The sequence below is a fragment of the Bactrocera dorsalis genome, chromosome 5 (genome assembly GCF_023373825.1).
Source record: "Bactrocera dorsalis isolate Fly_Bdor chromosome 5, ASM2337382v1, whole genome shotgun sequence".
NCBI lineage: Eukaryota > Metazoa > Arthropoda > Insecta > Diptera > Tephritidae > Bactrocera > Bactrocera dorsalis.
The window spans coordinates 48148856-48163359 of record NC_064307.1 but is presented as its reverse complement, the minus strand read 5'-3'; the positions used below and the strand labels follow the sequence as shown (position 1 = coordinate 48163359).

At 36.8% G+C, this 14504-nt stretch overlaps 1 protein-coding gene and 1 long non-coding RNA gene across 2 annotated transcripts in view; both read right to left on the bottom strand.

Moving 5' to 3' along the window:
• The window catches only part of LOC105223793 (uncharacterized), a 43126-nt gene extending 31549 nt beyond the window's left edge, over positions 1-11577 (bottom strand). The window contains 2 exon segments of the mRNA XM_049458499.1: positions 7789-8982; positions 11311-11577. Of these exon segments, the coding sequence (XP_049314456.1) occupies positions 7789-8982; positions 11311-11518 (1402 nt within the window). The 5' untranslated portion in view covers positions 11519-11577.
• Positions 11578-13074: 1497 nt separating this feature from the next.
• LOC125778912 (uncharacterized) lies at positions 13075-14504 on the bottom strand. The gene is made up of 2 exons (XR_007423019.1): positions 14331-14504; positions 13075-13515 (listed from the first exon to the last, which is right to left on the bottom strand). It is a non-coding gene; the product is annotated as an uncharacterized LOC125778912 (long non-coding RNA).

The following is a 14504-nucleotide window of genomic DNA, read 5'->3' as shown; positions in this document are numbered from 1 at the left end:
TACATTATTATGTTATCACTTCTAATATTACATTTTATTTTAAAAAATGATAATTCAGTTCCTTTCAATGGAATTAAAATTAAAAATAAAAATCACACCAGTTTAATGGTATAAAAATTACATGAATTATTATCAAAAAACTAAATAACAAACTTCAGTTAATTTCGGTAAAAAAAAAAAATTATAAAAATAAAATTTACTTCAAGATTTATGTACATACATAAGATTCAACTCCAAAGATACAAGTATATATATAAGTATGGCTTCTAAATATATAACGGGTGATTTTTTTGAGGTTAGGATTTTCATGCATTAGTATTTGACAGATCACGTGGGATTTCAGACATGGTGTCAAAGAGAAAGATGCTCAGTATGCTTTGACATTTCATCATGAATAGACTTACTAACGAGCAACGCTTGCAAATCATTGAATTTTATTACCAAAATCAGTGTTCGGTTCGAAATGTGTTTATCGACAAATTTTGTTCAGCGATGAGGCTCATTTCTGGTTGAATGGCTACGTAAATAAGCAAAATTGCCGCATTTGGGGTGAAGAGCAACCAGAAGCCGTTCAAGAACTGCCCATGCATCCCGAAAAATGCACTGTTTGGTGTGGTTTGTACGCTGGTGGAATCATTGGACCGTATTTTTTCAAAGATGCTGTTGGACGCAACGTTACGGTGAATGGCGATCGCTATCGTTCGATGCTAACAAACTTTTTGTTGCCAAAAATGGAAGAACTGAACTTGGTTGACATGTGGTTTCAACAAGATGGCGCTACATGCCACACAGCTCGCGATTCTATGGCCATTTTGAGGGAAAACTTCGGACAACAATTCATCTCAAGAAATGGACCCGTAAGTTGGCCACCAAGATCATGCGATTTAACGCCTTTAGACTATTTTTTGTGGGGCTACGTCAAGTCTAAAGTCTACAGAAATAAGCCAGCAACTATTCCAGCTTTGGAAGACAACATTTCCGAAGAAATTCGGGCTATTCCGGCCGAAATGCTGGAAAAAGTTGCCCAAAATTGGACTTTCCGAATGGACCACCTAACACGCAGCCGCGGTCAACATTTAAATGAAATTATCTTCAAAAAGTAAATGTCATGAACCAATCTAACGTTTCAAATAAAGAACCGATGAGATTTTGCAAATTTTATGCGTTTTTTTTTTTAAAAAAGTTATCAAGCTCTTAAAAAATCACCCTTTATTAAGATTAAGGTATTGCACAAAATTACTTTTCAATATCATTGTATATTTTTGTTTTTTAAGTTTCTAAGGTCTTATTGTCATATTAGTTAGTCTTTAATATAGAATTCAGGAATATTATATTATCTACGGTTTTAGGTGCAAGTCGATTTCTTTTATTAGTTATTAAATTGCCTGCCAAGGAAAATACACGTTCAGACGCCGCACTACTTTCAGGTATAGTTAATATTTTACGTGCAAGTTTTGATATGCGTGGAAAGTTAGTTTTATGTTGCTTCCACCATTGAATGCGTCAAAGTCATTATCAAATTGTACTCTTTCTATAAAATATCGATCTAACTCATCTTCGATACGTTCCTGCGCGCCCATGTTTGAAATATGTGCTGCTATCCACCGCTAGCCAAAAGTGAGAGTGTGGCTGCTAAGTGTAGCACTGGAGGCTCTGCTCAGGCGTATGATTGCGTTAAACTATGTTATGTAGGACATATTCAAAGGCCTCTTTAGTTAGACAAAATCTTTTTAAAAATTTACAACGAAAATTTGTCTTAATAAGGTTTCATAATTTGTTTTTATACCGTCGCTGCATTCGAAAGTGCCAAATCACGATCCATTTACTTTCGTATGTCATAATGCCAGTCACCGTATACGATTATCACGTAATTTGCTTTCGAATGTTTACCCATCCATGTACGGATGTAACGAATCGATCCCAGTTCACATGCAGCCCTTCCGTGGCATTTTTTCTGTAAAGTTTTGCCATTTGTTTGGACCTTTCATATAGTATTAGGGTGGGCGGGTTAGTATTCGATATTACTTCTTTTTAAAAATCTCAGGAAATGACAGAAGGCAATGTTTCCACAAAGTTAAGTTTATATCTCTCAGGGAACGTGGGCACACCCTGTTTTCAAAAATTGTATCACCATGTGAAAGGTGTTCGAGAGTTGGAGTTTTTCATGCCAAAAATATATTCGCAATTTATTTCTTGTTGTTATTTTCATTTTTAAAATTTATATTTTAAATGTCTCAATTGGTTTTGGGTATTCCATACAACCGTTAGATGATCAAAAATATTATACTCTTCGTAGCAAGTTGCTAGGATGGAGTCATGTGTAGAAGTTCACGCAAGTGAGGGAATTTCACTGATTGCCATTTACTTGGAAGTGGCTAAAAAACATTCTTTAAGAAATGGCTCAAGCAGCTCTCGTCTTCCGGTCTTTGACCAAGTATCCTCTGGGTAGCCAAAGAACATCCGTTTGAAGGCGAGCTACAGTGAGAAGGCGAAACAGTCGGCAGCCTCGAATAAGAGACCCCCTTTTTGATGACGATCATGACAAACGAGTAGGCCCTTGTGGCATTTTTTATACTGGCCATATAAAGAAGCGCGGGTTCGGGATGGGATTCGTGGTGGGAGAGAGACTCCGTCGCCTAGTATTATCATCCCCCGCCCCCGTTGGATGAACGTCTTGCCACAATACCCATCAAAGCGAGGCTCTTCAACATATCGCTGATTTGCGCCCACAATCCGATGGAAGCGAAGGACGATGTGACCAAAGATGTCTTCTATGTGCTATTAGAGTTGCCCCGCTACGATATGGTGCTTGGCGGCTTTGACGTCAGGGTGGGCAAGGAAGGTATCTTTCGCGCAACAGTCGGGAAATTCGGACAAGGAAACATCTCCAAATCGGTTGATGCTGATCGACTTCGCCGGGGCCCGAAATATGGTTATCTGTAATACTAGATTCCAGCGCAGAAAAATTCATCAAGCTACCTGCCTGGATAGAAAAGCCACCAGCCAGATCGAACATGTTGCGACCGTTCCAGTTTTTTTTTTTTTTGTCAAAATTGATAAAATTATATTAAAAACACGTAAAGGAGGGCTAAGTTCGGAAATAACTGAATATTTCACACCCTTACAACTTGCAAGGATCAAAGCCAGGGAATTACCTTCAGATGGAAAAGGTTTATTAGATATAAAGGGGCTGGGTCAAATTCTCTCTAATTTTTATCCATTTAAAGCACAAAAAGAGTACGTGTAAAAAACGCAAACTGTTTTCCAATGACATAATAAGCACGTTGGCCGATTAAATTGGATACTTAGTCATACGGTGCCATACTTCAAAGGCACAATTCATCCAAAGTTTTCTCTCGTTACATTAGTTGCTTTTTGACGTGCTTTTAGTCCGATTTCGCCTATTTTCGCAGAGTCACAAAGAAATGCTATTTAGCTATATTATTTAGCCACAAGTGCCCCTTGTTACTACGATCCCCTGCGCCAAATGACGGTTCTACGTGTATATCTTAATATAGTTCTTACTTATGCTCTGTAACAAAGTGTTGCATGAGCATAATAAAGGATTTCTTTTTACTATTTTTAACTTTTTGCAAAGCTACAAGTATGCATTTTATGTCCATTTTAACTTTGTATTGGCAATCCTGTCCCCTTGAGTTTTGTAGAGGCTGCTGTTTCGTCGAGTACGCCATATTTTCTGCGCATCTTAGATTATAAGCTTGTTTGCCCATGTCCACAAAAATCAAAAGGTACTTACATATATTCCATCCTTGTCCAGTTCATAAATCGCTTAGTCAATTTCTACGGAATGTACGCCTTTCTCTCTCTTCATGTAGCTTTGCCATTGTTCATTTTTTCCTTGTTAACGCTTTTTTCGCATCTTTTATAAGCTTTCGGCTACTTTTGTTGTTTGGATTAGGCGAAATTTGTGTGTTGTACTTCTATATCGTTATTAAGCTGGCCCAACTAGTATGTGCAAATTAGCCTTTTATTCGCAATTCTTTGTCGAAGTTTTCTTCGGCTCATTTATGTGGAATTTTCTTTTAAGGGGCTTATGTTCTTCGGTCTTTCTTTTGATTTAATACAACAATCATTCGAAAGTTCACTGGAGAGAAGATTATCTCAAGTTGAAGAAACTTCCATGCTCTTGGTTACAAATACCAGGCGATCTAAGTAGAGATTCTTTTTTCAAAAGCCTTTTGTTTGCATTCTTATGTTATTTTTTTCAATATTTCAGTATTGTGCGGCGATTCATGGAAAGACTTACATCTAAATAACGTTTACAAATCGTTAACTTCATTATGAAAATTCACGTTCTGTAAAGAATGTGTTTCGCGCGCTTCGTTCTACTAATGGTGAATATAATCGGCATACTGGACGTACTATTCACAACACAATTACTCTTCTTGAGACGCAAAATTCATTATTGGATAATATTCGACCGAATAGACCATGTGCAGCACTCAGAGAAGAAAAGAAAGCAGCTGTAGCTGAGACTGCACACGTAGATCGTGGAGTGCCGATTCGGTGCCGTTCGCAGCAACTCTTACTGAGTTAAAAGCGTACAAAATATAGCTTGTGCAATAATTGAAGCCGCTCGAACTCCCCAAACGACATCGCTTCGGTCTATGAGCTATTGAAGAGTTCCAAGAAAATCCGAAATTTTAATCCGCGATGAGGCCCATTTCTTACTCATTGGGTGTATAAACGAGCAAAATTGCCCCATTTGGTATGAAAAGGAACCTGATCGGCGATATTTGATTTCAACAAGAAGACGCTGTTTCCCCCACATCACATCAGTCAATTTAGTCAGTTTTTCTTTGATTCAGGCTTTGGAGCAAAATATCATAACTTCAATACTCTTGACAGTGTAGTAGAAAAGAGAAAGAGGACTTGAGCAATTATTAACTAAAATTAGAGAGAAAATTAAGAAGACAACAGGAATTATGCTGTAGAAGGACTCATTATTAACTCCGTTTCATTATTGACAACTCCGTTGTGGGCCTATTGCTATTCCCAAAAATCCAAAAGAGATTCGATCTAATCGCTGGTATCAATGGATTCATGCAGGAATAAAGGGATGTCCAACTTATACCAGTGTTAGAGCGCTTCAAAATTAGCGTTTTTTATAACATTTTCCATTATGGCCAGATTGGACAAAATAACAATTTTTGGGCATATAAATTAAAACACCCACATTTAGTAAGAATAAAAATTATTATATAGTGGTTATTTAATACATAGAGAATTTATTTAAATCTTTTTATGGCAAGTTAAAACATCTGACGTTTGACCTTTCAATACCCATAAAAGATTTTAAGCTTTTGAGTTTTTAATCAATAAATAATTTTAATAATTTTCCACTGAAAATAATACTATGATGCTTGACATTACACAACGTTTCATCAAATACATTTAAATTTCATAAATTCATTTAATTTTCATTGTTTTACATATTTTGTAAGTGCAACAAATCACCGCGTTTACATATTTCTTTGGTAAGATTGAAATCTGGCCATCGCTCGTTTCCAATTGCTAAACGTCAAAACCTCCTGAACTCGATTAGCTGCCAAAGTTTAGGTGGTTTTGACGTTTAGTAATTATTCTCTCACTTCCACTGAGAGAGGAGTTGTACATCTCTTTATCTCGGGATCCATGTATGCCCAATGCATTCCTCAATGTGATCATGAGTTTGATCGAGCTATTGACGATGTGATCTTACTTAGCAGTGAGAGAGTTTTGCAGTAGGTTTACTAAGGTTTTGATCGTCAGCGATTATACAGCCGTTGACACCTAATTAGAAACGCTCCCTTTATTGTAGGTGGCTGATGAGTATAATGATTAAATGTTTTTGTATACCGTTATTTATATTCTTAAAAGTCTTGTATTGTTTGCATTGCCCTATTTACTACTAAATTCGCTCAGTTTAGTACTGTGCAGTTGAAATTCTTTTATTTTTTTACCAAAAAGTAAATACGTAACGATATAGAAGGTAAATTAAGTGCTAGTTGTTTAAAGAACTCCTTCTGGTGCCAATTTTTATTAATGATATTACTGATTTATAGTAAGCGTGTGTTTCAAAGTTGTGGTTTAAAATGTATTATTCAAGTTTTTTTATTAGAAAAGGTTGCAGCTGTACACCTACCCCTCGCAGCCACATTTTTGACTTTCGTTAGTCTGGAAAGATGTACAAAGAAATTTTGAATCAGGTCAAAAAAATTGCTTTCAATGCCCTCAAGTATATACATAATTTTAAAACTATTCCCAACGTTACACGCAAAGAAAAAACCCGAAGAAGTGCAACAGAAAAAGATCGCTGAACTACTACCATCGCCCGAAAAGGCTCAAAAAAGAGTTCCACTGACACTCTACATAAAACTCAAGACGATTATAATGTCCAAATATCCAAGAAAACAATTTCCCGGCCCGGAATTTGGACTTCACGGTAGGACAGCACGCAGGAAACCACTTCTGACTAAAATTCGAAGAAATGACGCGTAGACTTTGCCAACTATTATTGATCTTGGACAATAAATCAATGGCAGTATGTTGTTTGGAGCGATGTAACCTAAATTAATAGCATATATCCTGATGGTCGAAGGTATGTTTGTAATTTGATCCTCGCTATGTTTCACGCGTACTGAAGAATGGTGCAGGATCAATTATGGCGTGGGAATTTTTTCCCAGGAATGTTGTAGGACCGCTCCATACGATTGCTGTAATCTAAAAAAAAGAAGAAATATGTTGACATTTTAAAAAATTCCATTTTGAATGAAGAATTTGCCTGCTATATGTAAATTCCAACAAAATAACTATCTAAAGCATACGCGAAAGTTGACATTAAAGTATCTTGTTAAAAATTCCATGAATTTTTTGGAGTGGCCTGAAGAGAACACATCTCTGTTGCTGTCAAAAAAGCTGTAGGTACATAAAATACCCCAAATATGGATGTCATTTTTGATGAAATTAGGACGGCATGGCAAGTCAATTCGCAATCGATGTGAATCAGCATCAAAGTGAAATACGAAATACTAATTGAAGGTAAGCAATTTTTTTACAACAGTATTTTTTGTTTATAAAATATTTTCGTTTCTAATTAGCTGTCGCACTCAAAAGCCCTGATTCTACACATTTTTGTTAAAATCTTTAAAAAATAAAGGCTTTTTAATTAAAATATTTACTATTAGAGTTTAATTTAAACGTAAATTTCAACAAAATGAGTAAAAAATAGTATAAATAAGTTATTGGAAAATAAATAGTTAGCTGTCAACGGCTTTAACTGCAATCAGTGGCTTGCAATGCTAGAGTTGAATGTTGAAAGAAATGGAGTGATATCTTGTTGTTGTCGTTGTAACAGCAGAAAATATTCCATAACATTTTAAGGAAAAGGAGTCGAAAGTTCATGACAGCTTGAAAATCTGAGTCGGCTTTAACCTGACAGTCTTTATGTAGATATATAGTATATCCTGGAAAGAACTAGTTTCACTTACTTTGAGAAGAATGGGAATATATGATCCTACTTTTAATATTTTTGTAAATATGAACTTCTGCTTGTACAAAATAAAAATTTATTATTTACGGATTCACACGCACAGAATTTATTTTAATAAATTACAAGCTAAGAAAAAATTGCACTATTTGACTATTTTGATTGCAGCGTTAATCACTAAAAATGGAACAGCTGATTCTTGTTAGGATTGTATCCGTCAAAGAGATACAGTAGTAGGGGATCAAGCAACAGGCCTTTTATATAGGCCCGTCACATTCAGCACCTAAGCCCCCGTTAACTTTGTACCAACAACTCAGACACATCAGCGAGCTCCGCCGTCAGAATCGGCACCACTTTTATGAACTCATCCACTCTGCAGGCATACAAGTATCCGCTCTTCAAGGTCTCTTCACTATTGCGCATCCATTTAAGCCAAGGCACTTGCTCGCGCACATCCGTACATATCACATATTCCTCGTGTATTTCGCGCATTGTAGCAAATGGGTCGTTAGTGCCCAGCAACACGATGCCAGCGCGTCCATCCGCAGACACAATGATGCGAAAGTACAGAGCCGGTACCGGCAACAAGCCGTTATTATTCTTATCGTAAGACAAGTAGTAAGGACGAAGCATATTTCCGCTGGCGGTTCTCAATTGCATTACGCCCACAGTGCCGGTATAGCAGGTCACCGTTTGTTTCAACTTTTGGACAGAGGCGCGCACGCGCTCCTCCAATGTGGCCCATTGTCCGCCATTGAACGACTGCCACTGTGGTGCCGCATTGAAGAAAGTGTATGTGGTGCGCTGCTGTGTGGCATAGATCATATCGGCTTTGGCAGCCAGATGACCGCGCGATAGAAAGAGCGATTTCTTATCGAAACAGGTTTGCGCATGCGCTTCGCTGTCCAACAACTGTGCAGCCTGTTGTTGTTGATTCTTCTGAGAGTAGAAATAATTCATGTCGTATTGTGTGAAATGCCTAGCTTTCGAGAAGCTTAAACGCTTTACGCCGGGCTGATAGTATTGGTTGGCCGGCTGAAGCGTGTAACGCACAAAATGCGTGCGCAGTTCGTCGTCGTCGTGACAAATCTGCATGGTTTCCAGAAAATGTGACCTCGTCAAGTTGTAGCCAACGCGATACAGCTGCGCGCTATTGTTGGCGCAGGTCTGCGCTGTGCGCTCGACAGTGTATTTCACCGGCTGCGTGCAGAGAAATTGCCTAAATTCGTATTTCTCGCCGTTCAACGTGAATGTGGTGCCTTGTAAGCAGCGCGGGCGGATGGAACGCTTCCTGCGCGATATACCCGCAGTATTTGTGGTGGCATTCGCAAAAGGTGAGGTGCAGATCAACTCTATGCTGCTGCCTTGTGGTATCTCGATGAAACCGTCGTTATTTGGCAGCCAGTACTCTGTTGAGTTTGGACGGACATACAGCGGTTGCGGTAGGTTCGGCTTCGGCAAATCATATTGCGTATCAATGATGCATGGCAGTCCTGAAAGCATAACGAAATAAATACGAACTTTAATTCCTTGTAATCAGAACATTATTTGAGCTAAGCTTAAACAAAAGTTCAATCATTCCACAGGCAGTGTTTGGCTTGTAAGGACAAATGATGACGAACCTCTAGAGGCACAAAAACTCATTACCATATGACTGGTCCATTTCTCGAAATTAGCGAATCGCCAAGATTGGATTTTTCGTCCAACATGAATTTGAGTAATAATCTTGAACAGTTTTCAACCCTTGTGTCAAAGTAAATAAGATGAAATCAAATTTTACTGAACACATTGACAACATTTTACCCGGCCCCGTAAACAAGCATGGCCGCCACGAGGTGTCAAAATCACGTCATCCCTCTGATGTGACAGAGACAGTATATGTACTACCTGTTCAAAAATGAACAAATGCCTTTTTAACAAAGGCCCAGTTAATCGGAATTCATAAATATATTTAGTTTTTCTATTATTCTAAACTGTTTTACATATCGAGGTTATCATTTTATTTTAAATTAAAACCACAAAAAATTAAAATTTAATGGGGAATGTTTATTATAATTTGAAAGAAGAAGATTATCTCTTTCAAGTGAAGGCCGCGGGTACGTCTCAGCTGGTCCATCCGTTGAGTCCAATTTACAATGTCTCATTCGAGTCAGGCGTGATGTTTTGCTCCAAGATCTGAATCGCAGTATAGACTTTAGGCTTTACATATACTCACAGGAAAAAGACTAACTGATATCGCTCCATCATACGATCCTGGAGGCCAATCGACCAGCCCAAAACGTAAAATTATCTGCTCACCGAAGTGTTCTCACAATAAATCCTTTGATTGATACAATTTTGCTTATTTATATACGAATTGAGCCAGAAATGGGTCTCAGCGCTAAAATAAATTTGGCTCGAAATCGGCGGATCTTCTTGTTCTCTTGTTCTTGCACAAACCATATTTTGTACATTTTCAAATTAAGATATCGAGTTCGAGTCACTGCAAACAGCACCTAATCGATTCTCCACGGTCTTCGCGTACATTCTCAGCTATAGCTGCTATATTTTCTTTTTATTTTTTTTTCTCTGAGTGCTGGACGAGGTCTATTCGGTCGAATATTACCCAATAATGAATGTTTGATCTCAAGATGGATGATGATGTTGCGGATAGTACGTTCAGTGGCCCGATTATGATTGACCATAAGTTGATCAAAGTGGGCGAAACATATTCTTTACAGAACGAGAATTTTCGTAATAAAGCTAAATGATTTGTAAACGTTGTTCAGGCGTAAGTCTTTCCATGATAAAGTGCCAAACAATGTTGAACAAAAATAATATAACAGCTTGGCCCAACCCCCGCATGATCTGTCAATAGAGTCTATTGAAAAATATATCTGTGCTTGGATCGCCGAATGTAAGGATCTTAAATAATATAACATCAGAAATATGTAATATTATCTTTTACAAAAACACTTACAATGCACTTATGTAAGATATGGATGTTTGAATGTATGCAACACGCATGCGCTCATCACTCAACAACCAACCATACAAATATATTTATTTAGCCTAAGATGTATACATATGATAACCTAAGATATACAATATATTTAAATTTATTTGGAATGAAACTTCACAAAAGCGCCTGAAGCGCATTTATGCTCAAGCATTAGGTCCATTCTGTAAGTCTTAAGCACCATTTAGAAGGTAGAAAAATTTGCTGAAATTTCTAAATTTTTCCCTCCACTCCCACTTCATTTTAAGTGAAACATTGAGAGCCATCGAAAGCATCATTGTGGAAATCTTCGCTTATTAGCAAAACCACCTTTGCTAATGAGCATGTTTATCGCGAATTAGAGATGCATTCACTTTTGTAAAGGTGTTAAGATATCCAAATGGCTAGACACGTTTTCTTTCGATTTTATTTTTATACTTCGTTCGAATTAGTCATTAATGCTTTGCATTTCTTATGTTTTTAGGGCCAGGAACGAAAGTCACGTAAACAATCGAAAATTGTGCTTTCACATTCAACTAATACCGATTTATCATTGTAAGAAGCTTCGCATTAGGGTGTACCTTAAAAACAAAATCATTATCAAGCTTTTTCAGACTAAACCTGCTCAGTTACCGAAGAATGCTGGAAGATATCGCATACGAACTATGGTTACGCTTAGAGACGGTTATTTATTAAAAATGTCTCAAAAGGCAAAATCAAGTGTCAAATTCTTCTAATTTTTTTTGTGATTAACTGGAAAGCATTGTGCTTTAGTGCTGATTTCTATATACATTTAGAAGTCTAGAAGAATAAAATCTATAAAATTGATCACTTTAAGACATACCGTTGTGTACCGACGTATTCTCCGACGCTATGACACCTGTTCCAACACGCTTCAGTTCAGTAGCGACGTCATCAGGTGGTTTCACCGCTTCTCTGGCAACAACACTGACGAAAACACTGCACAAGGTAAAAATATTTAATGCCGAACGCATCAGCTGTTTCTTTGCTGTTGTTGGCGTTTTCACCGTTGTTGTGGCGCGTAGGCACATGCTTATTTACATTTATCCACAGCTGGCACCAGCGAACACTGACTAGCTGCCGCTCTTTGATTGCCTGTAATCGCGAGCGGACTGAGCTGTGCGGGCCAGCGTTTGCCACTGTTATACACTTTCAACGCAGCGCGATCGATTTCCATTAACGGTAGAGAATTTTAATATATTTTCTCAATTCTCTGATCTTACGTTTGCATTAAAAGAATGCATTTCACCTGCTTTTCTTTTCAAATTTTGGCTAGAAACGTCCTACATTTCAAATTATGGTTCTAGTTTTGTACAGAAACACGCTTATAAATGCTTCCGGTTCTTTGTGACAGACGGTAATATCTTTTTTGGCAACATAATTCCCATAAAATATAAGTTCACCGTTACTTCAATAACTTTATTCCATATTTTCATGAACTTCAGCGCTGCACTCTTTGTGAAAGACTTATTTGGAACGCCATTTAAAGTCGAGTAAATATCAAAAAGTAACCCTACGAAAAGGAAAAGCGAAGGAAACTGTGAAAGCCACTATATTACAAACCTGTTTTCTTTATAAAATACATGCAGGGGTATTCTAATCAACATTTAACTTGGTAGCAAGCTGAGGTCTGCCCATTTAACTCTGACTTTAATTTTATTTTAAGCCATGTTACCTTTGCAGCGTCTATTAACTTTTGAGTGGCAAAATTGTGAATTGAAAGCTCCAAATATCAGTATGTAGCTTTCAATATGACTTAAAAGCTAAAAATGCGCTCAAAAGCGCTTTTTATAGTAGAGCTGATGTGATATAAAAATCAAGGCAATATCAAAACTTAATCACAAGCTCTTCAACTGAAAGCTTGATTTTATGCGACAAAAGCTTTCAGTTGATATTCATAGTTGCCATTGAAAGCTTTAATTTTAAACCTTTAAAGCAAAGCCAAATCATTTATCTTTAAAAGTATCCGAGTTTGTTGAGCTAGACTATAGTTTTAATCAAAAGAACTTAAAGGAAATATCTGGACGAATCTCTCTGAGTGGCAGACATTATTTGTTCGCACACTTTACAGTTTATTTTAATAAACGATTAATGCGGTGTTTCATTGAGTTGAATAGCACGACAGCATTCTTACGAAACCTCGTAGATTCCTCAATAATTTAATATTGTATATCAATATGGCAATATTGAAATATGAATATATCTATGTAAATATTTCTAGAGTATCTGGCAATATCGTGTATTTATTTCTAGAAAGTTCAGGATTTGGCGCAAGGCAGAAAACCACAGAGTGCTATCCACTTGGAGAGCAAGTCACACACACACGATCGGCACACAGATGCACATTCTATTATCGCACAAACGCTCTCTTACCGTGCACCAGACATACTTACATATTAGAGCTCCCACTCCCGGAATGTTTTCGAATTCCCGAGATTCCGGGATATCGAAATTTCATTTCCCGGGATTCCCGGGAAAAACGGGAGAAACTTAAAATTGTTAATTATTGCTTATAAATTTAAAAAAATTAAATTAATTTTTTATTTCCAATCAGTTACATAGATTCAATTAAGTATGCCCATGTTCTTGGGTTCTTTATAATAAAAAAGTTATTATTTAATAATAATTATTATTTCTTATAAATTGAAACAAATATATATTTCACTTTTTATTTCGAATTAGTTACATGAATTAAATTAAAAACCGGCTTTAAAACTTTAATAATGCTTTTAATAATATTAAATTCAAAATCTTCCAAGCAATCTGCCTTAAGGTCGACCATCGCTTTTTTCAAGCAAGACTCCAGCATATGAAACCGTTCGATCATTTTTAGTAAACTGTTCCACCGAGTCTGACAATCTAGGATGAGCTGCAACTCTTTGTTGAACTCCATTTTCACATATTTTTGTAAAATTTCATTCTTTTTGGGAGATTTTCGAAATGACCGTACAACGCTCCGAATTTTGTCTATAATTTTTTTGATATCAAATTCGTCTGTAAGTTCTCCACGTTCTTCATTATCAGCTAACTAAAAATACCATAAAAATTAGATTTCCATATTTAAACAAGTAAGGAAGGGCTAAGTTCGGGTGTCACCGAACATTTTATACTCTCGCATGATAAAGTGATAATCGAGATTTCATTATCCGTCATTTACATATTTTTTTATTTTGCTGTAAAATTAATTAGAATTCAATTCTGAGAGATTTACCGGTATTTTCCGGTGAAAAATTAGGTTAGGTTAGGCACTGAGTTCTTCGTGTTCGATATCAGGGCCCATTTTCGATTTAAAAAAAAAGCCTGAGTGTAGCTTCCTTCTGCCATTTCTTCCGTAAAATTTAGTGTTTCTGGAGTTTTTTGTTAGTCGGTTAACGATAACCACGCCCACCTCCCATACAAAGGTTATGTTGAAAGTCACTAAAAGTGCGTTAACCGACTAACAAAAAACCTTAGAAACACTAAATTTTACCGAAGAAATGGCAAAAAGAAGCTGCACTCAGGCTTCTTTTAAAAATTGAAAATGGGCGTGGCGTCGCCCACTTATGGACCAAAAACCGTATCTCAGGAACTACTCCACCGATTTCAATGAAATTCGGTATATAATACTTTTTTAACACCCTGATGACATGTACGAAATATGGAGGAAATCGGTTCACAAACACGCCTTCTTCCAATATAACGCTATTTTGAATTCTATCTGATGCCTTCTCTGTATAGTACAATATATACATTAGGAACCAAAATAGAAAAATATGTAAATGACGGATAATGAAATCTCGATTATCACTTTCTCATGCGAGAGTATAAAATGTTCGGTGACACCCGAACTTAGCCCTTCCTTACTTGTTCACTTTCAAATCGATTAATTCTTTCTTCGCTCTTTCGCGACATTCTTCAAAAGATTCCATTACATATTTTCTGATTGTGCGCAATGGTTGAAAATGCTAATCCATCCACAGCTACCAAAACTGGCCATAATAGCGTGAATATTTTCTTCATTTTTTGGTGAAAAATGTG